Raw genomic sequence first — 26,813 nt, 5'->3', positions numbered from 1 at the left:
TTTTTGATCTTGCTAACGTCCATAATGCAGACTAAAATGTCAATATTGAGAAATTGAGAAGCTATTTCCAGAAAAAGCTTTTGTTGTAGCAAGACCCACAGGCATAGTTTGCCAACCACAAAGAGCAAACAGCCCAAAAGCATTGTCAGGTGCCTGTATCATCTTCACAGGTAATTTACAGTACAGGCAACCCATGCATAAGCCCCTTAAATACATTTAATGAATGGAATAAGCACATTATGGCTATTTGTGGCACAGGTATACTTCACGCATGCTGTGCCATGTTCTTGTTTCAAATGAGCTGTCTTTGGTCTCTGCTTGAAGTCCAACGTCCAAAACAAGCGTCAGTTAATGGCAGGTGCGGAGTTACCAGCTTTAGAGACCAGATCTCTGATTTTCAGCATTTCTAATAGGCCACTGAATATATGCGTGAGCAAGACAAACATGCGTACCAGCCTAGGCTGGATGTGGTCCAGTAACCCAAAAAACCGAAAAGCCATAGTCTTTGCGAGAACACTAAATTGCTAACTTGCTGCTGCTATTACAAAGCAATACAAATGACTTAAAATAACCTTCTAGAATGAGGAAACGGCACCACACTAAGTGTACCGTGGGAAAAACAGCTTTATGCTTGCATTGTATCATTCATCAAGGAAGGGAGGAAAGCATTTCAAGAATCTCTTCATAAGAGGAGCACCATGTGGTTTCAGTTAAGTTAGGAAGCACAGACGAACCAGATTCCATATCAGTGTTTTGAACAGAGTGAAAACATACCCTGAACTTGAGTTTCAGTTCTGCATCAACTCTTAGAGACGCGATGCAAAAGTGAATTTTCAAAGACTTCATCAATTGTATTTTTACAACTACATCTCAACCTCACTGAGCATTTTCTGAGCATCCACTACCTCAACAGAACTGTGCATAAACCCACCCTCTGTACTGCTCAGGAACGTTCTGGCAAGTAAAATAATTGGAGGACATGAAAAAAAGAATGCATTGCTGTTACACTTCACTGATCACAAACAAACAGATAAATAAAAATACACAAGTGCGCACCCACTAAATTTATCTCCTGCAGTCATCAGTGAAATCATATCATTCCTATTCTCCTCCTGCTAGAACAATTGCTTTGCAGCATGAAAACCTTATTTATTTACGGGTTCAGTGCTACCGACCTCTCCACCATGGGGATCTGGGACCCACCATGGGGCAAGAGCAGGGTTTTCTGCATCCCCTTCTGCGCAGCATCCCCAAAGCCCCTGCCACAGCCTTTCCCATCAGAGCTGCACCACCAGCTCTCCTGCAGATATAACAACATTGGGTCTGTATAGGCTAAGCTCATGCTCTTAATCAAAGACCCAGCAAGGCATTATCAGGGTGCCCCGATACCTTCCTCTGCAGCTATGCTGGGGTGTGACTCATAGCAGAAAGCTCATGTTTTTACACCAATGATGAGTAAAATATTTACAGGATGAGAAAGTCTGTCAGTTATACCAGGAGTGCTATGACATCAAATGCTTTCCTTAACACTTCAGTTTCTGGAGAAAGAATAAATAAAATAAAAAAAAAACACCAAAAAAATACTTCTCAGCTTTAATTCAAAAGCTTCTGGCCAACAAATTGAGGAAAAAGGCCTTCAAAAAAAATCGCAGCTGCAAACCGCTTTAAAACAGAGGTACACAATACGGACAGGCATAAAGTTAATCCAACCAGCTATTCTGATAGCAACTGAAGTCAGCTTTATTTTTGGGAGTCAATACGCGATTCCTAACTTCTTGGAGTTCGTAAACCCTCACTGATTACATCTGCATGAGATCCTTTTAGCCCAATCGATCATCCCGCTCAAGTTTCACTGAGTCCAGAGCTATAAACTGGAGCTACAGGAAGGACTGCATAGAACTTAATAGCTGTGCCTTCAAGATGCACCTAAAAATAGGCTGCCTTGCGAACCTGGGAATTCTGCCTGTAGCAGCCACTTGTCCTCCATTACTAATTGCTGTTAGTCAGAAAAGTCAAAAATATATAGCACGTGTTATGCAAAGCAGAAGGTTAGCTATTCTGTGAGAGATGCTCCTAGCACGATCACTCTTCGCCTTTTCCTAGGAGGATTCACAGTTACAACATGACTGCAATTAAAAAGGGAAGTGCCTCCATTTTAAGGATTTTTTTATCAAAATCTATAGTATGCATCAGTTAATAAGGGATAAAAACCTGTTTTTCTTATGCTAAGTGGCCTTATACTGCTATTTGGAATGTGGGTTACCATGGTAATCAGCAGAATCTGGAATTAATTTGTTTCGTCATAATTGCTGCATAATTTTGTGCAAACAGCTAAATACTATCCTTACTATTTCTACTGGATCGACTAAGTAGCTGGAGCTTTCATGCAGCTCATGATTTAATGAACAAGCCATCAAAAAATATGACGAATTAAAGCAATTATAATTATTTAGAACAACGAAGCCTGAATACTGCAAGCGGGTAGGAGTGTTTATTAGTGTTTTCATGACTCAAAACAATTCCATCTTTACAGCATCTTCAAGATTTTCTCTGTGCTCTACGATGTCTGGGGAGCAAGCAGCGAGATTTCCACATCAGCATACCGTGTCTGGGGCTCCAAGAAGACAAAGGCAGAGGATGAGCCAGCTCTGAGATCCCCTCCAGCCTGCCCACTTCTCCCAGTCCAGGGCACAGAGAGAAGATAAACCTACCCCACACTCCCAGGAGATGCTGGAAATGCTATGGGCTGCCCTAAAAACGTACAAATCCATGCAGCTGGAAAGCACTTATCAACAGGGCTCATGAATTCCCAATCAAATAAGCTTTTATTGAAGGGACTAGTTGGTGCCCAAAGCAATAAATTACTAAATTTGAGCCACCATATTACTCTGAGCCTTCAAGGCCATGATATAACCCAGGACAGTAAGGGCACAGATTTTTGTATTTCATTAGAAATCTATAATGTCATCATGCAGAAGACCTCATGAGACCTTTTCCTCTGCTGGTTTCCATGCGCACTGTCCATGGCCCAGCAAATTTGGATTTAAAAAATAAAAATAAAAAAAATAAAACCCACAAGAAAATCCACAACGGAAACACTTGATCAGGAATATATAGCTAAAAATATAAAATCTCATGGGGGGTGTGGGGGGAAAGCTGTGATTCAGACACAGCAAGGTGCTCTTACCTTGGCTTCCAGGGTGAAAATAAGGCAGTGTCCCCTCCCCACAGAAATGCCAAGCACAGCATGGTGCGAATAACCCCCTTTTCCCTATGAAAGAGCTTTCAGTACAGCACATCAAGGGATGGGCCTGAAGTCTGCTGGGAAAAGTACGCCTCTCAAGTACTCTTTCTATCAGATTTCTCACAATTTTGTATTGCCAAACGAGCAGAAACAGAGTCATTTGCATCAACAAATCTGGCTGCCTTTACCAATTATTTTATTTTACAATTTAATCTGGAAGAAAACCCAAGAGATTATAGTTTAAAAAAAAATATTAAAAATCTGTTTTTAATTTACATAACCCCAAATCTCATCAGTGCCACCATACATTACACCTCCTTGCCACGTTGCCCGGTGGCTATTTATATATCTAAGCATATCAGCATATCACATTGCCATGAGCTAAACAAACCAGGCAAAACAAGCGCTGCATTCCAGCTCCTTGCTTATATGAGCTTCAAATGCAGGGGTTTAACGGTAAATTAGGTGTATGTTTGTGGTCTGATAGCATGTAATTTTCTTCTTCTGAAAGTGTGTGTTGCAATTCCCATCCTTTACTCTCAGGACAAATATTTTTATGAAATTGTGTCAGCGCAGCACCAACGCGTTCTGAGGTGGTGAAAAGAAATTAATAAGCGCTTTTGAGTAAAACCCATCAAAATAAGACAATGCTCTGTACTGGTGTAAATAGAAAAACAAAAGCCAGTGCTTGGGCATGCACAGGGAGGAGTACAAAGCAAACGTTTCTTCCTCAGTTCCCTTTCATTAGTGGCTTAAACACTGCAGGTTGTTGCAAGTGAAGCTTTAGGAGGACGAGAGCTTCAGGCAGCTGTTGAAACAGATGTCAGCTGCCTAAAATACGGTGCTGGCCTTATTACCCGGGCAAATGGGCAGAGCGCTGGGCATCTCATTAGGAGTGTGACTCTCGGCCATGAACGAGAGATGACAGACAACGAACGTGGGGCCAGGCTGTGAGGAGTCATCGGCATGAAGATGAGGGGGTTATATTTGTTTGGGAGTGAGGAAGAGACACACACAGGAACACGTGTCAGCAGAGTCCTAAACATGGAATTGAAGAAACAATTTTTATTGCATGCCCAAAGAATGCTAATTAATCACAGAAAATGTTTTTTAACACATCTCCCCTTCAGAGGACAGATTCCAAAGACAGCATAGCACTGATGTTTGTTTGTCTTTGCACATTTTAAAGTGTCTTTATCCAAGAGAGGTTTTTTGTATTTATTTGTTTTCAGTCTTTGGGTGTGCCCAGTAAGTATGAGAAGACAACAGAGAGTGTAGATGAGAGAAGGGGGGAAAAAAAAAATAGCAAGAAAATGATGATTGACATCTCCCTTCTATGGCTTAATGCTATGGGAAATATTTAATTTTAGAAGTTCACAAATGCTTCATAATTACTGAATGTTCGGTTTGTCTCGTGCATCCTGCAAGCTCCCTGCCTACAAGTGTAAATTCAAAGCAAGAGCAAGAACTTGCATCTTTCTTACCTGGGCTACAAAAATCAGAAATTCCTGAAAGCATTACTCCTTGTAGCTCCAGCTAACTCTGCTCCCCTAAGATAACCTAGGCATTTTACCAGACATCCAGGACTGCAAATTATTCCCCAAAAATAAGCAGGAGGAACTCTTTGGAAATTAATTATATTGTGCTTGTGACCTTTGTGCCTGAGCCAAGCTCTTTGCTTGTATAAAGACCGCATTTAAATGACTAAAAGGACATAAAGACTTCAGGATTCCGAACTTGGTGCTCAAGGACTGAAGTATTACAGCAAGCCTTAAAGTAACAACCCCACCCTGTGGCTTTTACCATAACTGCAGGTTTTTTAGCCCCTTAGGAACACAGCTCACGCTGCAAATAATTGCAAAGACACATGGCACATTTTCCTGCATGCCATCCTGTCAGAAAAGCATGTTTATATTAATTTATATGAGATTATAAAGAATTGGGAATTTTGTGTTTGATAAGCAATGAAACACCTTTTAGTAAATCAAGAAAATCTCTATCTTCACCTTAACGCTGCCACAAGAGTAGATGCGCGCAGAAACCCCAGACACCTGTCCTGTACAGAGATGACTGACACAATTACCCTTAGGAAATATTCACATTTACCTATCAAAAACCATACTCACCAGGTGAACCAGGATTTTCCAGCTTAACCTTGCCTGCAATACTAAGGAAGAATTTTGTGAAAAGAGGCTTTTAAAATCTAGTAAGTGTAATAATTAACAACTTTCTATGGAAGTGAATAGATGGCTCAGAGGTCTAAAACTGTTATCTGAATCACTGTGCCTATTTTTTCCTAGGACCAGATACTTAATTCCCATGAAATTCCGTGTTGTCTATCCTTACAAAATAGCTCGAGTGATGGCATTAGGGTGGAAGGACTACGAAAAATGCAAGACAGCATCAATACAAACTAACTGCCAGCTGAGCCCGTCCACAGCGCAGGGACCCAAGTTGATGTACTGCTGACGGCACCCAGCTTCAGCCAGAATCCCAACTTCTAGAGCCACACAAGATACAGATCAGCAGCAACAACCACAAAAAAAAAGCATTTCTGAAGCCTAAATTGGAATTTGATGTTTCAGACAACAGCCCAGCTGTTTGTGCCCAACTCCTGCGCTAGACCCGAGTAACAAGTGACTGAGGATGAGAACACAACCACGGCAATAGCCAGTTGCATGATGTACAAGGCAGCAGCATCCTCCCCAGCCTTCAACCTACGATTCTGCCTCAACGGCCCAAATGGTCCTAGCCCTCATTACAGGGAAGACACAGGATTTATTTCCAGAAAATCTTACATTTTGGAAGATTATTATTACTGCCAGCTATCTGTCAGAAAAGCAAGGTCATTTGTGTCTGCTCCCCTTCGTGCACAGAAGACCTAATAGCCTGCTGCGCACAAGGAGGTGACGGCTGCAGGCAGCTGCCCCCCTCTAATGACACCAGGGCACGGACAGGTTCCACTCATGGCATCAGCCACGGCAAGGATAATGTCCAAGGAGGACAGGCAGAGCAGCAAGGACTCTAGCACGGCCATGCAGGGAGTTGCACGCCTTGTGACGGAGCACGTGGCACTGGCCACTGCAGCCTGAGCACGTGCCTACTGCATGGGCAAGCTGGTGCAGTAAAAACTGTGCAGTAGATGATAGATACCTTATAGAAGATGATAACCATGAATATAAGGGGTGACACCGTCTATTAGAAACGATCAGAGACTCATAGAGGGAAGCTGGACTTGCAATCTTCCCAGCCCCGCAGCTGGATCAACCGGATGCCACTGGATTTGGGGTCAAATAACAACAATTAGTATGCTGCCGCCATAAAGAAATCCCTATGGCAAATCCAGCGCCAAGACAAGCACGCCAAGACAAAGCCAAGCACGTTTGGTCCCAGAAGATGCAGAACCAGAGCAAGACGACACCGGAGCTGCTGGTCCCAACTCCAGAGGTGGGCCAGCCCCCGGGACATTGGTGGTCCCTGACACTGCCCATGGTGCAGAAGCACCCATGGCAATCTGGGGAGACAGACCCCAGAGGGAGCAGCCAAAACCCCCGGGAGCTGCTGTTTGAGGAGTGGCAGCATCTGTGCCCTGCTCCCATTGTCGTGTGACCACACAGCCATCTCGCTACACAGCTCCGCCCTCCAGATGGTGACAAATTCCCAAAGATGTTTTTAAATTCAGGGTTTGGTTTTTTTTCTTTGCAGAGCATTTTGCTTCCATAGGAATAATGCAAGTTCATTCAACCCTAGGAAGCTGCTTTTTAGGTACAAAAGATAACATTTTTCCTCCTACAAAACAGTAACATGTAGGTGAACACAGCAGAACTAATTAATGGGCACAGTCCCAAACATGGATACCGGAGAGTCAGTAACCATCTGTACAGTGCATTTTGTTTTGCGATTGTATTAAAATATATTGTAGCAAGTAAGTATTCTAAGAATAGAACTGAATGAGAAAAAAAATATGGCTTGAAACTGCTGCGTACAGTAATTTTATCCATCTCTAAAAGCCATATTTAGCTGAACTCCAAAAACCCCACAGAATTATTGCTGTGAGTTAATACAATTCATTCTAAATGCTCGTTAGCAGTTAGATTGTACTGCCAGGGCCTGAACTTCGGTATTTAAGTGCATGACAAAGACTGCGGTGGATGTGGAATTGAGACGGTGCTGGCTGGCATCCCGTGAGAGGCCATGCCCTCCTTGCCTTTGCTGTGCAAACCCAGCACAGAAAAGAATTTAGACTGCAAGGTATTAGGAAAATTGGCTAAAGAGCTCTCTGAGTTGTTACAGGTTGACCAGGTTTTTTTCTTTCAGGAACTTCTCAGGACTAGGGGTCAGGTAGCATTGCGTATATAAATGGGGATCATTTCCAAAAGACATTAAGGGAATCCTGAGGTGGATCATTATCACTGAAGAATTGAAGAGAATTATCAAAATAACGGAAATAACTATAATTTCATTGGAAATAAAACAGACTTTGAATGGTTTTCATCAGACAACATGTAAAAACAGGTTGATAAGGCTTTCTTTCACATACACTAATACCTGATTGAGACCTGCCTCACATTTCAGTAAAAGGGATGCTTTATTCAAGAGTCTAATATTAAAGAGATTAGAAAATGGTTAATCAATAGATCTCAGCAACATCGCTGCTGAAAGTTACTGAAACACTTATAAGATGCTTCAGCAATGGGACAGTGCAAGCCCAGAGCATGTTCACCTATTCCCAACCCATGGAGCCCTCTCCTCCTCAGGCTCCGAGCCTTTCCCTTGCCTTTCATCGAGCACCCATGTCAGAGCAGACATCCCCACAACTTCACTTTTTTAGCACCCTACCCATTCATGATGGCCATCTTTGTACTAAACGCAGGTTGTGGCAAAAATATCGTAATGTTCCATTACATGTAAAATTCCATAATATTGCTTAACATGAGTATCAAGCATAGGGGGAATGCAGTTTCCAACTCTGTGTTTTTGTGTGAGCATGCAAAAGGTCTGTATGCCTTTGAGAAGTAATATTTGCCTGCATAAGACTGGAGACAAACTCTAAACAACAGCAACACTGAGGAGGGGGATTTGGGGAGTAAAAGGCTGAATGAGCAGCTCCACAACACTGGGAAATGCAGCCCTTGGGGGCCTGAACACAACTATGAAACAAACAAACAAACAAAAAAAGGAGCATCATGTAGCCACAGGGGACACGTGGCATGACTTTGCTTAGGGCATTGCTGAGGTCATTCCTGGATATGCCATTTTCTGTTACCCACATTGGGAGAAGGATGTGAAAACTTAGAAGGAATACAGAAATTAACCACAGAAATAATAAAAGCTCTGAATATGTGCCTTGAGAAGAGAGGTATGAAATACAGTTTACTTAGTGTATCAAGAAATGTCTTTCTTACACAGGGAAGAAAAGCCACCTCAGGGCTGATCAAAGATCTGCCTGTCCCAGTCCCCTGCCTGTACTGGTACCAGTGCCTTTCCAGGGAGGGTGTAGGAAGAGGGCAAGTACATCGCCGTGTGCTCTGAGCACCCAGGATTTGGCTCCATCCCAGAGACAAAAATTATAGCCAAGTACTTGACAGCCTGTGAAAAGATTTCTCTCCTGCTGGTTTGTCCATTCCCTTTTTGATTTGATCTGGTTTTTTGGGTTTTTTTGTTGTTTTTTTTTTGCATCCACAGCATCCTGGGGCGAGGGGTTCCCCGCCTGAAAGACAGCGCTGAGCAGCTCCAAAAGATAATTATTCTCACTACCTTGTAAAATGGTTATTATCCGTCCACAGGGAGTCCTTAAAAGTCAAGTTGAAAGACCTAGCACTGTTTTTATCATACCGATCACCAACAGAAGTGTTTCTCAGTCTAGTGCTACCTAGAAGACCGGACTATATGAAAACTACTTTTCCTAGCCACGTCACCTTTGAAATACGAACAGCCAGCTGGTGTCATACATCATTCCCCCAGGCAAACCATATTTCATTTTTCTGTTGGGAACCAAAGTGATTTTGGGGCCATTCCCACAAATGTTTATCAAAACGTAGACGTGCAGGGGCAGCAAACTTCAATTATGCTGACAATGGCAGACAGGAGGAAAAAAAAATCTGCTCGTGTTATTACCTCATGTAATCCTGCTTGCTTTGCACATGGAAGACCCTCACTGCTTTCAGCAGGAGCAGGACAGAGGCACTGTTTGCTTAGACACGTCAAAGGAAGAGAAATAATTGTGCTTTAAAAATAACATAAAAAAGGGGGAAAAAACCACAGAAAAATACTCAAGAAAGCACACAGAGACCAACTATATATATCCTAGGCAGGCTCCTAACATATGACAATGAAATATACCAACTACCTCTCTTCAGCATCTTGAAATTCCTTTTTCCGCATCCATGACAAAATCAAAATGGTCTTCCATGACTGCCCCCACCTTCCTCGCCACTAAAGCCTTTGCTTGCTCACATCTCCGCTCCTCCACTCCAGCCGAAGCCTCATGCCACCCCCTCTCCCAGGCTTGCCTACGCTGGTCCACCCACACCTTTATTATAATGAAAATCACACTTCTCTTTGACTTGTTCTCTCCATAACATTCTGTATCCTTGTAGCAAGCCGATTTTAGGTCCAAAGCTGTTCCATCTTCTCATGTTCCAAACAACCATTCTTCACCTTCCAAATCCTCCTCAAAGCACTTCTCAAAAAATTGCTTCTTGCCGGTTGGTGCTCTTACTGCTGCCGTCTCATAGAGGGAGCTCCAGCTTTGCAACTGCTCCTGAGGTGAAGACCAGACCTCCACCCTGCTGCTCCCCAGTTACTACTCATGGCTAAGTGGCTAGGGCTATATGCAGCGTTCCTCTAACCACTCCCAAGCTTTGCTAGCTTATGGACAAATAAATATTATATTTATATATTGCGCCAAGCAAATATTATATAGCGGACAGCATCATACTTTGCTTTCTTCATGAATTGTTTGCAACTTCTTTATTTCTGCGGTCAGGTTCAAAGGTTTTGTGTTGCCCGTGACCCAGGAGAGAAAGCTACAGTTCTGAAGAAGTCTACAGCCATGGTTTGCAGGAAGATGACTGCACCCAAGAGCAGGCTGCATCTTCATAAGTGCATTTATTCACATATATCCTTACTACAACAGCCACGGGATCTCTTCAGAGATCTCCAAAGCATAAGATGTAGCTCTCACGTGGGAGGGCTCTGGGAGAAGTAGTAAATTTAGGAGCCCCTTTTCAAAACAGGGTCTTTAAAGAACAGGTCTGTTGTAAGGAAAATAAAGAAACATCAGGAACCGCATGTTCAGCAAAAGTTTACAGATGATCTAAAAATAAAGGTGGGGCAAAAGGGAGACATTTGAGTCAATGTATGTACTGTAGAAATTTAGGGCATGATTCATTAGCCAAAAAAATCTGAACACCCTCTGTAGCTATTTTCAAGGAGGTACATGCATAATTTATGTGGAACAAGAGTGGGCTGCAATTTCCCCCACACTGCTTCTGCATAAATTACACCGGCTTGTAATTCATCACACTTCTGTTTTTCCTGCATGTAAGTGGTAACCTCTCATTTAATGATCACAGAAAACAGAGTCATCTGCAAGAAGGAAAGTGAAGTATTTACAGGTGAAGCAGTTGCATATCTGACACATACATGTGGTCCAGAGAACTGGAAAAGGCACCATTTTCTGGTAAGGGGTTTGCTGTGCGGTGACTTTTCACAGTTATCTCATTTTCAATGACCACAGTTAACAACAGAATACAGAATTATTTCTAAATCACCAGCACTAACTCAGAGAGGACCAAAAGCACAAGATTATGCAGAATTTTAAAATACCAGGAGATTTGTCATGGAGGGGTGTAAGCTGCTCAATTACTTGTTAACGGTCTAAAGCAGAAAAATCCTTAAGTGCATTAAATGAATAAATAAAACACCTTTCCTTCGAACAAGGGTAAAAACCCACATGAATCTGACACATAGAATAAAAGCTCCATTATGACCAATTACCCAGTTGACTGAACAGAGTGAAAAATGTACAGCCTCAGCCTTTGCCTTGCAATATGAGCATCGCGGCCTCTGTTGAGTCCACCAGTCCTTCCTCTAAGCAAAGATGGGGAGAAGAGAAAATTAACTGTTTTCCAGTTGATCAACAAGAAGTTGGGCAACAGATTGGCACTAATAAGAAGTACAAAGCTCGCACCAAGAGATCCGCTGGGGACATCAGTAATACATTTGTACCAGCACATCTGACAAGAGGGCAGCGCATTAGAAATGAACAGGAACAGATGAGGATGAAGGAGGCACAGTGCACAGCAGGGACACACAGTGTGCATGCCACTCTTCATTCTGTTCTTTGGAACACAAACTCAGACAACGTAAATTTCAGCATTTACCATGAGAAGCAAGTTCATTATAAAAATCATAAGCAGGAGGGCTTGGATATTCAGCCAAACAGATGGGTGTGCTCTGCTCAGCAATGCTTACATCATTTTTTTTCTTTTTTTTTTTTTGTACTTTTGGGCTCTGAAAATCATCTGTTTGACAGTAAACGCTGTCATGAGTGCTGAATATGGCTAAGAGTAAAGCACCCATTTCTAATCAGTCCCCCCTCCTTGAGGTTGGTGTTTGGGGGCTCAACATTAAGATTGGTAATTCATGCTTTCACTTTAAAAAAAAAAATTGCAAAAAGAGTAATACAAAGAGCAATGGTGGTTTTAGTTGTCTTTCATCTCCTCTTGCATCTTGCCATTCTGCCATACAGCCTAATGCAACTCATGCAGCTCACCCTTGGATCCTTCGTGCCAGGACTGTGTCAGGACAGTACACAGCTGAACAGGCCAGGACTATAGGATTATTGCAGTAACTTTGTAAGAGTTATTCCATCTTTATTTTGTTTCATCATGTTTCTTTCTGTGGTAAATAAGGAATCTTATTCTTGGCTGAGTGGAGATGAAAAGGGATGAAAACAGAGGAACCTGCTATAGGACCAGCTAGCATAGCTAGGACACATCTAGCTGCCCCCTAAAGGAAAAGGGAAAATGTTCCTTCTAGAATACATACGAACAGGGGTGAATAAAGTCATAGAGGATGAGTTATACAAGAGCCACCCATTTTGGCAAGCCACTACTAACATTATTAGTTCATATACTCTTTGTTCTGCAAACCAGCTAGAGATATATTCCACCTCTTCTTTCTCAGTTTCTCCTTTTCCCCCCTTTTCTTCTTCCTCTCACCTTCTTCCTCTGCCCCTGGTTTTTGTTGGGAATTTTGTGGATTTTTGTGTTTTGGTTTTTTGCTAATTTGATAGCTGGCACTCTGTATACTGGGCAGCTCTCGTTAGCCAGGGAGCGAGTGTCACAACATGCTGAGTCCACTGTCAGGTTTATGAAAGAAATACAAGATGTGGCAAACAGAATGTGAGATAAGAAAATAACATTCCCAGGAAAAAAGCAAACCAAAAAAATCCCACGCAGCGTCCACAGTCAAATTTAAATAGTTACTTAAGTAAAAATTTGTGATATCCCCTCTTCCTACTCTTTTTGTCTTGTGCAAAACTGGGTAACAAGGCAGCTGCTGAAATTCAGTATGGAGGAACGAGAGGCACCTGGGGTGAGAAAGGAGACAGACAAGTCTAGGCTAGTGACCAGAGGGAGGTTTCAGAAGAGGACGGGAATGCCAACAGCGGAGTTGGAATAGGACAGAGATGAGAAGCAGGGCGGTGAGCTGCAGGAGGCAGCACAGGAACTCTGTGGTGAAAGCCATGGACAGCAACTAAGCAATGGGAGGTGAAACATCAGAAGGAGGATATTAGTTTAGAAAAAAGGGTGAACGTGGCAGGAAGAAAAGCATCATGCAAAGGTCTGTTGTGGCACATGGCAATGCCCATTTACCCATACCTCCAGAATCTCACTTCCAAATTGCCTCAATCCTCCCTTCACCTCACCAACATCCTTCCTACCCAGCTTTAAACCTGTCCTGTAACTGCATCCCTGGCTCATCCTCTTCTTTCACCTTCCTGATGCCTTTTAACCCCATCTCATTCTTCATTTCTCTGCATCTCCGACCTGACCTTCTTCTCTAAGGAAGCGGGTTACATGCAGCAGTCCTGGATTCCCTCTCCTGCTATCACAGTCTGCAGAAACATGAAGATAAGCTTCATTACTGTTGCCACCCAGCACTGCCACCAGCAGCTCTCCCATCTAACACCCCCAGGTCACACATCTCGTATGTCCACAGCCATCACGGCAGAGCAGCTCACATTACCGCCCCGCGGGAGGGATGTTTTCTCCCCATGACGCCAACATGTGGGGAGGGGGGAGAGGGAGACAAAGATGCTCCTAATGGCCCAAGATGCTTAAAGCCAAAACAGAGGCAGAATATTTAAGCCATAACTGCCACCAGGCACTTTGAAGATTAATGACTGGCTGGATGTTTAATATATCCTGGGACACTAACCCCAACTGCTCATTAAGCCCTAAGAAGTGCCTGATGCTGAGGTCATTTTTATCACTCTAAGACAAATAAAAGAGAGAAGAAAAACAAACAAACAAACAAACAAACAAAAATCTACTAGCTTATGAAATTTCTCCTAATGGGAAAATCAGTTTCAATTGCTAAGAGGTCACCCAAGGAACGAACGCCCCTCCAGGCACAGCAGATCAGGCCAACCAGTCTACAGAAAGAACTGAGTTTGGACAAGATTTCTTTTCAGTTCTCCACATCTTCTGTATTTAAGAAGAAACCATCCCTTTCGTGGCTCAATGTCTATGACCGGGCTGGCCATGGGGAATCTGCCACCGGAGGAGCTCAGAATATCTGACCTGTCACATTAACTGGGGGAGGCATGGAAAAGGGGTCTCCATTTCAAAGTATAAACCCTTTGCCTTTGCATTATTTATAGATACGTCCTTCATTCGTAATCACAAGCATAAAAATGGCCATAACAAAGATGCTTTAGCAGAACTGGCAGCCTAATTTCAGTAGAATTTCATTTCAGTTAATTCCTAATACAAAGTTTCCACTCATGAACTTCCAGGTACATAGTGCCTTTGTCATAAAAGGCTCAAAAAACACTTCACAAAAATTGGAGTAGGACACGTATGTATGATGTGCATGTTGGCACCACGGTCTTGTAGAGGACAAGGTACCACTAAACCCCTAAGGTGGGAAGTAAAGAATATACCTCACCACAAGAATTTGGGCAGGCAAAATCCAAATCAAAGGTATAATTTGGTTGCAAAATCATAAAGTAATCTACCTTTATCTTCAGAAAGAGACATGTAACCCTGTAATTATCGAGGCTTACTGAAGTCACAAGTGAGGAGCTTAATTTAGGTTTTCTTACGTATCATGCTGGACGGGATTCTCCTGCTTACACTCAGGTGTCTAAGGTTGTTTTCAGATGACCAAGCAAATCCCGTGGGGCTGCAGCAGGGTGATGGTCTTCCACAGTTACCCAGATCCTACCTTCTACCTGCCACAGCATGCTGTCCTTGGATGCTCTTGGCCTGGGATGTCCCAAGTGGGATGAGACACCAGAGCTGAGGCAAGTGACTCCTGCCTGTTGCGTCCAACTACTGCAGAGCACACCATGAAAGAGCCCACACCAAACCCACACCAGAAGTGTCACCTCCTCTTTCACCATCCGGATGAGAGCCCTTACAAGTCTCTCCTGCCCACGGTAATTCAGGTATAAGCCTGTTTTCAGTTCACAAGACCCAATGTATTCCCAGCCAACGAGCAGTGTGAGAGCAGCTCTTCACGGAAAGCTCAAGAAACAAAACCAAAGGGCCACACGAAACACAGTCAGCAATACCATGAATGTCCCTAAAACACCCATTAGGGTGTAAGCTTAAGGTGACACAGAAAACCCCGAAGATGTGTTTTCTTCCTGAAATGCTTATAATAACAACTAACTAATTTTTGCACGCATTACACAAAGAGAATCTACTATTAAATTCCGATGGGAATTTGATTACAGAGCTGCCCACGTGTAGCTCGCTGCCTCACTGCACTTCTGCTTCTTCCTCCCAGAGAATAAACCACTGGAAACATTTCCACAGGTGAAATGTGCAAAATTAATGCAATATCACTGGGTAGAAGCTACCAGATTATCCCAATAAAAGGATTATCTTGACTTTCAAAGAACAAGTGTTTTGAAAAGGTGTCTTCAAAATTCTGACCTGTAGCATTTTCCTACATTATCTGAATCAGGTTATCAAATTTTGCAAGGGATATCAAAAAGCATTAAGTGTATTAACCTAAAGAAATATTGAGACATAGGGACGGTTCCTGTTGTCTGTACGTGTAAGTCGAAAAATTATATATTATGTAAACAGGGAAAAAGAGTCACTAGTTAAGCACTGAAACCATCAGTCTTCAGAATGACCGTCATAAAAATACAAATGATAGCAGAAACAGAATACAAGTAAAACCAAATGAAGATTACAACTAGGATATTGCTTCTTCTGCACAAGAAAAAGTATCATAACCCAGACACAAGCAACACAAAGCCGTCAGAATCCAGTATTCAAAACTGACTCTTACTTAAGGACGTTAAATCTCTTATTGAGAACAAAAAAAGGCTTTCCCAAAACCAGTGATGCTCATCATAAAAAGTGCCAAAGAAACAGAGTGCAAAGAGGGTTTATTATTAAGAGGGAATGTGACTGGAGTGTAACTACTGAGATGTATTTTTACCCTACTACCTTCAAGCATTTAACGTGCTACGTCCCAGACCTCACAAAAAGACATGTGCAAGTCACTTTGCAAAAAGCAGAAACCCCAGAGGTTGGTGTGGGACCACTCTCATACAACAAGGTACCCGTGGGAATGCCGACATCAAAACTTCCGACAGCCATACAGCAACAGCCCCCTTTTACAAGCCATGCGATTTGGGCAAGGTCACAAAGTCGGTTAGCAGAAAAAACACACTTTATTTGTACACATCACAGATGACTTGCAGGGCAGAGAACGGGGACAGGAAGGCATCTCCATCCTTCCTCCCCATGTTTTACGAAAGCTTCCAGTTCTGATTAGAGGGATAGGGGAAGGCACACGAGTGCTATCTATTACCCATCCCACTTTGCCCCAAAGCACCAGGGACAGCTGGAGACCTCATTGCAAGCAGCCAAAAATTAATACAACAGACAAGAGACATGTTGTTATTCAGACTCTCTAAACACGTTTTTGACATCTTTTCTCAATTGTCATGTGACATCGATTATGAAAATTACCTTCTAATTGTTTTTATTACATTGACTGTTAGCCAAAAACTGTCTTTAACAGGAGATCTTTTTAACATCCCAAGTGGCTGAAGAAGTTCCCATCTGAATTTTATTTTGCTAGAGCTCTGCTTTATTATTTTAAAGCAGAATTTTGAAGATATACACGTCAGGCGTTCCAATATAACCCTGAAACCAACAGAAAGGAGTTAAGAAGCTATTTTCTCCAACTCTGTAGGTCACCCAAGACCTAAGGATTTTAGGAAAATGCTATTTCTGTCTCTACCCTATTCTTTTCAAAGCAACAGAACATATTTTAGCAAATACAGGTTTGGAGTCCCATGTAATCATCTCTGCTTCCTCCATATTCAGCACAGACAATCGCATCGAGATTGCATTTGACACAAACCATCGGTGTCCATAGAAACTGCATGACAGCAAGCGCAGGCAGAGCCTGGGCATGGCTTGAGCTCCCGAAATCTGCCAAAGTGGCTCGAGCGCGTGGCGTTACACTATAATCACACAACTGGAGTTTTGCACATTCTGTTACCATACAGCAAAAATATCGGGGGCAAAAAAAAATACCGGTGAGACTGTCAGAAGGTGGTGGGCGATGGGAGGTGGGAATGGAGCTGCCCAGGGCGCTCGAGCCCCGGCTTTAACGCATGGTTTGTAGAGTCACATAGCATTTTTGCCTCCAGTTTCCCCATTACTGAGACAGTAACAGCACCTTGCATTTATACTGTCATATGCTGTGCATGTCTGTAAAGATTTTTTTAATGGTTACCTATTAAATATTATGCATTTGGTATTATGCTAGTATTCTAAGTGTTACTGTACTCATGTAAACATTTCACGGTAATAACATTGCATGAATAAAGAGAAGTAATTTTACAGGTCACGCTAGAAAAGTACATTTAAACAAACACCCACAGTATGTACAAAGAGACAGACAACTCCCAAATACGAGAAATTTTGGATGAGGAATAGCCAAATCCTATTTTTTATTCATACCTACGCTGCTTATGCTATTAATATCTGACTTCTCTTTTGTGACTTTAGACTATTTTAAAAACGAAACCTTGTTACCATGGAGACAATAAGCCGGTCAGCACATCTGCTGAAGAATAGGACATAAAATTTTTAAAGCAAGAATTTCGAAGGCTCAGACTTTTATGAATCCGCGCCAACAACTCCATCAAATACACATAAGGGAGCCTGATAATTTAGTTAGCTGTCACCTACCAGATTTCTGACAATCTTATTAGCTGTTATTGTGCATCAGGACCCACCAGCAGAGACTGCAGTGCTACGAGCACGGGCACACTGAGGAGATGAATCATATTCCCCTTCCACGTGCTGCCCTGGCCATGCTCACGGAGCAGTGAGGACAACAGCTTACTATGAACATAACCCAGTGAACCTGCCTAAAAGGTTGATAGATGGCTCCAAAGAAAACAAAAAAAAAATAACTGGGTGATTTTTTTTTATTTAAACGCAATCATGATTATTATTTGCTTGCAAACAGACACACACACAAAAAATCTTTTTCCGTTTCTAACAGAACACTAAGTGGGAACACAATTTGAGATTCAATTAGTAGATTAAGAAACATTCAATTAAGCCTCCCAGTGACACAGAGATACACAGCCACACTCGCTTTCCAGACAAAGAAACGAAACTCGCATAAGTCTGCTGGCTTCTTCATGGTCAGATGAAGTGATGGCAGAATTAAGGAGAGAAGCCAACTTTCCTACTCTCTGTTTTATAACAAAAAAATCCCTTTAAGTTGCCTTCTACTGTTATTTCAACCTTGTGAAGCTTGTCCCCCACCCACCACCTCTTCCTCCCAACCATGCAAGGAGAAACCCAAGCAAGGCAGGATTTTGGGGTGCCAGGGATCACAGCAAGACCGTTAGATAGGACAAGGCAGCTTTCAGGAAGGCAGATGTGCACACGTAGGTGTGACAGCCACATGCCACCAGCTGTTACCAACAGGGAAGCCAGGAACAGGGGACACACTCCAAGTCCATTAGCCTCTCAAGCTGTATCAGAAGACAACTCTGGAAAAGCTATCAGCTCTGTATTCTGTGATTCTGACTTAATCTGCATAGGCAGCATCCTGTAGGAAGTTATGGAGCAGAGAGATGTCATCTAAGAGTTGTCAGCACCGGTGAGCTGGTTAGAAGCTGCTCAGATATAGCACCCTCCATCACTGAAACAGGCACAGCGGTAACAAAGCGTTGTTTTATTTCACAGCCTTCATCATTTCTGTATTTTTCCTAATTACAGTTGTCATTACGAGCCTCACCAAGGGTCACAACAGATCTTCTCTTCCAAACCTAGCTGGACCCATCCGTCGGACAATCTCTCTCCAGCTGGCAGGAGACAACTCTGTGAAATCTCTCCATCCCATCGCAGGCAAATCCAGCCATGGTGGGTCAGATCACCCCAATGCCAACCGTTCAGGACCCAACCGTACAGGACCCTATGAAATTCAGGCCATGATGACATCAAGGGAAAACACCGATTTCTCTTGAAGCTCATAGGACCTTTCGTAAACTTACTCCATGGTGCTGTACGCAAAAGAAAACTGCAAACCAGCCTCAAAGTCAAATGATTGTTGGAGTACAAGAGCAAGATGCTCCCTGGAAATTTATTTCAGTTCAAGCATACCTTACTTTGCCTTATTTTAAATCTACATATTTAGGTTAAATCAAAGTAATCTGGTCTTAAGCATGGTTTAACTTGAAAGAAGCAACTGTTGTATTCGTTAACTACATCGATTTAAGAACAAATGTGAGTTAAAACAATGTCACTCTGCTGTGCAGACAAGGCTTATGTTCTTTGGAGAAAGGGTTGAATCTTTTATTCACCTGTCAAATGCTTTAACAGTTTCTGAATGCTGTATAGAGAGAAGTAACGATCCAGTCCTGTGTCTAAGGAATAATCATATTCTATGACAGCAAGTTATATTTTAGAAATTAATGACTCATTGTAGAATTGAGCTCATCCTGGTAAATTACTGAAATTCTAATCTGCTCCTTTGCAGATATGTATTTTATCAATCTAATCAGCATTTGATTTTGAGAAATGCCTGGTTCACTGCACACCTAGGTTGGAACGGACCACACCACTCAGCATCATCCACCTCCTACATACCAGAAAACATGTATTACCAAAGACCAAAATCTCAAGAGCATAACTGAGGTCTCATTTCATCCTGGGGAAAATTATTTTAAGACAAAAAAATGCAGAACTGAAGGAAGAAATCAAGTGCACATTAAAAAGTTTGTTAAGAAATGGTCACTGAAGCTGCCTACACTGCTGAGGAGCAAAGACCAAATGTTGATTCCCCCTAATTCAGATCATTACTTGACAGGACAGTCAGCAAATAACATCAACTTCAAAACTCAAACCTGTATTTCAGGCCATGCATTGCTCTTAAAACGTTGGTGTATGTAATTAAGCTAACATCTGCCAGAGCTGACGAGCAGCCTTGTGTGCTTCACATCTGTGAAGTCACACCTGAGGGGCACACGGGGCAGCTCGGTGTGCTGTCAGCCAAGGGAAAGGAATTAATAAATAAAGTCAGGAATGACTTTATAAATGACAACAAAGAAAATTCAGACACCCTTAAAGCTTCCCAAGTCTGACCTACAACTATTTTTGCTTGACTAACCAAGAAGATACCTGAATGTAGATGCCAACATCCAGCTAGAGTCCAGCACTCAGTCCCACTGGAAGGACACCACAACCCCATCTCCACACACAGAAAACCTCAACTGAAAACAAGGCAACAAAACTCTTGAAAGATTTTTACTTTTTTCTGGTCACAATATCATTAACTTTTTTAAAAGGTTGCTACAGCTTGAGAGCTGGTCTAATAACAGAAAATGGTGGTTTTCTTTTCCTTTCAATATTACGTGGGAAAAATGATATTTAAAAGGGGGAGGCACAAACATTGCAAAAGATGCAATACTAGGTGTAACTATGTTTTAAAAGAAAATTAACTTTAGCTACCCCTAAACATAAGCAGCAAAAAACTTCCAGAACTAAAACGCATGTCTAAATATGATTTTATGTAAAGCTTAATGTGCTTGGACTGAACAGGCACACTCGGTGGCTTTACCTGAAGTCTCTGGCATGAGCCGGAAAGAATTTCCACCGATCACTATGAGTGTTTCAGTAAGACTATATTACAAGGCCCTGCCAATTTCAAAGAGCAGATAACCCTGTATTTCACTTCAAGCATGTAAGTTATGGTAAGGTCATACAGCGAGGTAATGCAGCATGTGAGCAGACAAGTACCAGCCCCGTTGGGGACCAAACCACCAGTCCACCACCAGGCTTCAGTTCTGGTTACACCTTCAGAAGCAGAGCTACTTGACACCTCTTCAACACAGACCACCTCAAGAAACTTAATTCCACAAAACGTTTTTTAAGTGAGGAAGGGCATGCCGAAGGGAGACCTAGAATAAGGAGAGGTTCAATCACACCTGCACCGAGGGCTGCAGTTTGGGTAACAAAACGGAAAATGTATAAACACTTCACGCACCCCTGGTCAGAGTAGGTGGATGGGCACCGCTGTGGGGTGACACCCAGCCAAGCTGAGGAGTGAGGAGGAGGAGGAGGAAGAAGGGAGGCTGAACCTCCACCTCCAGCACCACAGTTAAAGAGCGGCCACCGTGGCACTTTGTTTTGACAAGAAGCGATGCTCTAATACAACCTTTGGGCGACTGTTGCTGCTCTTCACAGGTCACTTAGCTTTTCCCAGTGAAATAAATTCCATTTAAAAAAAAAAATCACAGGCAATAAAACTGATGCTACCAGAAGTCAAAGGAAAAAAAAACTGCATTTACTCACAAGTCACACCATGTCACAATAAGTGATGGAAACATAAAATCTTTCAGAAGAAAACAACAATAAATTATTATTAAAGCATTTTTCAAATTTATAAGCATATGTTTTCATCTGACCTACTTATTGTCTTATAATTGACTTCTGTCCCTTAAGGGGGTTCTTAAATATAATTGAGCAGCACCTGCCACGTAAGAGGAACAATTTTGTACACCCGTTCCTTGCTCAAATATCGCACTTAACAGCTTCAGCGCCAGGTTTACTCGCAACTGTGGCCATGCCACTGGAAATAGAGGTGCCTATCCGACAACCTGGGAATCTCCTGCACCCGAGGTCACTCCAGGACACAAGTGATCTTGCTCACTGGGTAGGTCTTAGGCTTTGTTTATACCAGGCCAATGATTTTCAGCACATACCTACCTGTTCCCACTTGCACATCACTCCATCCATGTCTTCCAGTACAGCATTTCCCACAGCAAGAGGCAATTAGGGGCCCTGCCAGCTTCCCACGCTGGTGACGCTGGAGACGCTGGAATCGGGAGCTCTGCCCTTGCTGACACACACATGGGGCTCGGCACCATGAACTGCCTTTGCTTATCACCACGTGGTATTGACAAAAATGCAAATTCAAAAGCCCATCCAAACCTTATTCCCTTACTAAATTAGATTGGCCAATGGATTGAAACCAAAATTAAGTGCAACATAATGAAAAGTCAAGGAAAAAGTTCAAGTCTTGGGGACCTGTGCCTCTCCTGACACAAAAGGAAACCAATGAAACAATTTCCATTGGTATTTTGGACTTGGGCAAGAAGCTGGTGCACAATTCCTAGTGCATACAAGATCTACAAAAGATTAAAACTCTTTTGGGACATTCATTGCAAATCTTACTGACAAAATTTCTATTTTTTTTAAATTATATCTACAACCACCACAATGTTACTTGAATTTAATTTCTGCTTTTAGGGCTTCTTTTTTCCACTTATGCTTCTAAAGCCTGATTGCTGTTAGGGAAAACTCCACAGCGGGGGGAGAGGACAGCAACACTGGGCAGCTGGGACTGCTCTGCATCTGCGGAGCCAAAATCCCCCATTCTCAAAGAAAAACCACTAACCACAAAGGTTGAGAAAACGGTCTCATTCAAGCACTAAAGGAGCAGCAGAAGGACCGTTGTGCAAAGGAAACAGTGTCCTGAGAATCGTCAGAATCGTCCATGATGAATCGTCCCATGATGAGGAACCTCCATGAAGCCCACATGAAAGAGCAGCGAGACCCTCATCCCAGCACGTCTCTGGCTCGGCCCCACCACGCTCTCCCCCAGCGAGGGGCAGGCAATCCCAGAGGTGGTTTGCTCGCTCAGCTCACACAACTCAAATGAAATCTTCTCGCCCGTCTCACAGCGAGAGCTACTGCACTTGCCTGTTGAAAAGTTGCTAAGGTAGTCACCCCAGAAAGTGACAGCAATTTGTCTGCTCCCTTCTCATTTGGGATAAGCAGGTTCTGATATGGACCAATTTGGCAGCACCCCTCAAATGTGTTACCTAATGTAAAGCCCTTGAGCAGGGGTCAGAAGTAAAAGTGAGTCTCCCCATCTTCCCAAAGAAGACAACAGACAAACAGATGTTGAAGCACTTGGGGAGCACACCACATCCCAAGACATGGGACATAAAAGAAGTGCAAAGTGCAGGAAAGGCCCCAGTGCATTTTGCACAGGCATGAGGCGTGCGATGCCGTCCCTGGAATTCAGCTGCAATGCCCAGTGCGTCGGCTTGAGGAGCCAGGCTCTTCCACACCTGCAGCAGCTTTCCCCGGGCACTGGAGCGAGTGCTCCCTCGTGTGAGGTGTTCAAAATCCCAGGTCACATCCTCACTCCCGCAGACACCAAGTGCTCCGATGACGCCGATTACCCTCTGTTTGCCTAGATCACAAGCCCTCGGTTTCCGTGTGAGCTCAGCATGAAGTCCACCTCTTGAAACAACGCGTCTGACAAGCTGGAAGATTCTCCAGGACATCTCCAAGAAGGGCCCACAGCCACCTGCAACATCACTTCAACCACTACAACAGACTATCACAGGCTAAAACTACCTTTATATTTATTTATCCTTGTTTCAACTCTAATTTACATGGCTGAGATCCCATTAAACATCAAATTCTTACTGTGACATTCCCATGTCATTCTGCTGGTGCTGGAAACAGGGACCGATAGCCCAACATCACTGTGGTTCTGCTCCGGGCTGGATCGGTGACGAGGACACACCGCAAAGCAAAATAAAACTTCCCTGGATTATCTAAATCTCTTTCTCTGCCAGACCAGCCTCACAACTTCCACATCCCGAGCAAAATACGCTTCCATGCATGACAAGCGTCCCCGAATTTGTCAAGGGCCCAGTTCTGCTTTCCTCACGCTTCCTTAAATTTCTACTGAAGTCACCAAGGGATGCGGGGGGGTGTGGGACACAGGTTCAAGCTCCAGGAAACGTTCTACCTCCTTTACTTTTGAAGGAAATCAATAGTATTCACTCTAGGAAGCATCCTTCAGGAGAGAAAGTGATGCTTCAGTGAGGCTCAGGATGTTCGCCTCTATTTCACCCCGGGAGAGCCGGCAGGCAAGAGTGTGAGACCGGGAACGGTGAAGGAAAGGGCAACGATCCGTATCCGCAGGAGGTTTCATCTAGATCGCTCACGCCGCTCCAGCAGCGCCAGGGGAAGCAGGGCTGCTGTATAATTAGCACCGACGAGCCCCAAGCCCCAAACCGAGATGCCAGTGCTCTTGACACCTTTGCAAGTGTCTCTTTTTTTTTTTTTTTTCAGAGACACCCGGCTCTTTGAGCTAGGAGTGCTGTAAAAATCTCGGGTTCCGTTCTTTAAGAAAAGTGTCTTGCCCTCAGCGTTACAGGGAACGACCAGAAAATCAGAACAATGTATAACTGCCTTCGGGGACTGACGGCAATCACGATACCAGAATCAGAATAAATTACGATTTCAGGCGGGTTTTTTTAGGCCCTTCTACGAATTCTGGGGCTCTCTGGGTTTATAGTTTCAAGCCCAGCTGTGCCTTGTCCCCAAACTCCCCAGCTCCGGGCGCTGAGGGGACGAGCAGCCACCGCAACTTGTGAGGTGCCCTGAGCGGGGCCCAGCACGGAAAATCCGCCCCCCCCCTCAAAAAAAACCCGCGATCTTTTATTAAAAATCAGCCAAAAGGGGCTTCACGAAAAGGTTAAGTTCTCCCCCACCCCGCCCCTCACCTGCCGCAGGATGAAGCTGGTGGAGGTGGTGCTGCCATCCGAGCGCTTCAGCCGGCTGCGCCGCGTCGCCGTGCCCCTCGTCACCTGCCCCGGGGGGTCACAAGACATCAAGGTCGTGTCACCACCGCCACCTCTCCCACCCTCCCACCCCCGCCGTCCCCCGGCGCCGGCACCCACCGCGGCCATGGCGGCCAAGGATCGGCGGTTTCTCCTCAGCCGCCGCCGCCGCCGCCGCCGCCGCGCTGAGGGGAGGCTGAGGGCGGGGCGGGGCGGGGCCGGGACACGCGTGGACACCGCCTCGCGGGTGGCCCGGCCCGGGGAGAACGGGGCGAACCCAGCCGTGGCGGGATACCCCTGTCACGGCTGGGTTCTCCCCGGGCCGGGCCGCCCGCGTGGAACCACAGAACGGCAGGGACACCTCCCACCAGCCCAGGTTGCTCCAAGCCCCGTCCAACCTGGCCTTGAACCCCTCCAGGGATGGGGCAGCCACAGCTTCTCTGGGCAACCTGGGCCAGGGGCTCACCGCCCTCACAGCAAACAATTCCTGCCTCACATCTCATCTCATCTCAATCTCCCCTCTGTCAGTGGAAAACCCTTCCCCCTCGTCCCACGGCTCCCCTCCCTGCTCCAGAGTCCCTCCCCAGCTTTCCTGGAGCCCCTTGAGGGCCTGGCAGGGGCTGGAAGGTCTCCCCGGAGCCTTCTCTTCTCCAGGCTGAACCCCCCCAGCTCTCTCAGCCTGTCCCACAGCAGAGGGGCTCCAGCCCTCCCAGCATCTCCGGGGCCTCCTCTGGCCCCGCTCCAACAGCTCCGTGTCCTTCTGCTGTTGGTGCCCCAGAGCTGGAGGCAGCGCTGCAGGGGGGTCTCACAGAGCGGGGCAGAATCCCCTCCCTTGAGGTGCACCAGTGACCCTCATTCTCCATCCTGGCTCGCTGCCTCCCACACAGGATGCTCCTGCTGCATCCCACCGTGCCTGACTGGAGGTGCCATGGGCAAGTACCGGCCCCCGAGCCCAGTTTAACCTCCTCAAGCTGAAATTGAGCCACAAGTGCCATGACTACATAAACCCCAGCACCACCCAATGCTTCCGAGTATTGACTAGCCTTTATTTGCATCAACTACTGGTCACAGAGAGTGCCACGATTTCCAGGGTATGGAGGAAAAAAAAAAAAAAAAAAAGAAAAAAGAGTAATCAGGAGATGAAGTGATTTGTTAGAAGTGAAAGGGGAAATCTGGGGAAGAATTGGAAGCAGGACCTGGATTTCCTGCTTCCCACTCCTGTGCTGTAACTGCAGGCACATTGCACCTCCCACTGACATGAGTAAGAGCAGAAACGTGTGCATCTTTGAACTGATCCCACTTTTACACGAGAAAGCTCTGAACACACACACACACACACACACACACACACACACACCCCCTCTGCTGAAGGTCCACAGCAAATCACAGCAGACATTTCTTTCTCTCTTGCTGTAGACACAAACTGATGATTTTTTTTAATTCCTTGGATGAAATTAGGCAGCCTGGTTTCTTTGTCAAAGATGAATGTGGGTCATGAATGCTGTAAGTCTAAATTAGATTATTTTTAAATTCAGTTTAATCATTAAATTGGTACTAGGAAGGATAATTTTCTTCAAACGTTAATCTTAGTGCAACTGAGTACGTGGCTGTTCCCAAGTAAAAATACCATCCAGAAACCTAAAACATCACTGTCTCACTTTAACAAGACGTAGTAATGTTTAGGTTGAGATTCAAAATGGAAAACCAAGAAGCATTTGCCAGTAATTCAGCAGACGCTTGGCTTTGTAAGGGCTTTGTAAGATTTAGGTTTGCAGCCTGAAGTGACTTGAAATCAGCCCGCTGGGGTCAGTAACTCGAAAGTGCTGTAAATAAATGACAAAATGCAGTGATTTTTGTCTAAATAACCATTAATGGAGCTGCCCTCAGGTATATTAGACTCCCTGCACACATATTTTTTTTGGTGTCCATTCACAGCAGTAGCAGAAGGTATCTTTAAAGCCCAAGGATTTATTCTTATTTTGGATGAGCTAGAAATCTCTGGGTAATTCGTTTAGAATCTTTGTGAAAACCTGTAAGAAACCATAAGCGCTCTTACTGAAGAAACTTAATACAACCAAATTTAAAGAGTAGAGTCGCTTTCTATATAAACACCTTATCATTTGTGGTGAAACATGTTATAATTTCATGTAAGGTTATTCTCTTCAATTCCCCAACGGTTAACAGCTGGTGATA

The 26,813-nt window shown here is 44.1% G+C and overlaps 1 protein-coding gene across 4 annotated transcripts in view; it reads right to left on the bottom strand.

Moving 5' to 3' along the window:
- The window catches only part of CACNB4 (calcium voltage-gated channel auxiliary subunit beta 4), a 100,621-nt gene extending 75,832 nt beyond the window's left edge, over window positions 1–24,789 (bottom strand). For all 4 annotated transcript variants that reach the window (XR_010071876.1, XR_010071875.1, XM_063340307.1 and 1 more), the window contains exons 1-2: window positions 24,741–24,789; window positions 24,564–24,647 (exon numbers count right to left, since the gene is read on the bottom strand). Coding sequence is in view for 2 of the 4 variants with exons in the window: in XM_063340307.1 (XP_063196377.1) it covers window positions 24,564–24,647; window positions 24,741–24,749 (93 nt within the window). In the remaining 2 variants the exon portion in view is untranslated. The remainder of the gene's footprint in view (window positions 1–24,563; window positions 24,648–24,740) is intronic.
- Between the last annotated feature and the right edge of the window lie 2,024 nt (window positions 24,790–26,813).

This window comes from Chroicocephalus ridibundus, chromosome 7 (genome assembly GCF_963924245.1).
Source record: "Chroicocephalus ridibundus chromosome 7, bChrRid1.1, whole genome shotgun sequence".
NCBI lineage: Eukaryota > Metazoa > Chordata > Aves > Charadriiformes > Laridae > Chroicocephalus > Chroicocephalus ridibundus.
The sequence above is the reverse complement of the archived record's forward strand: the minus strand, read 5'-3'. Positions and strand labels throughout refer to the sequence as shown.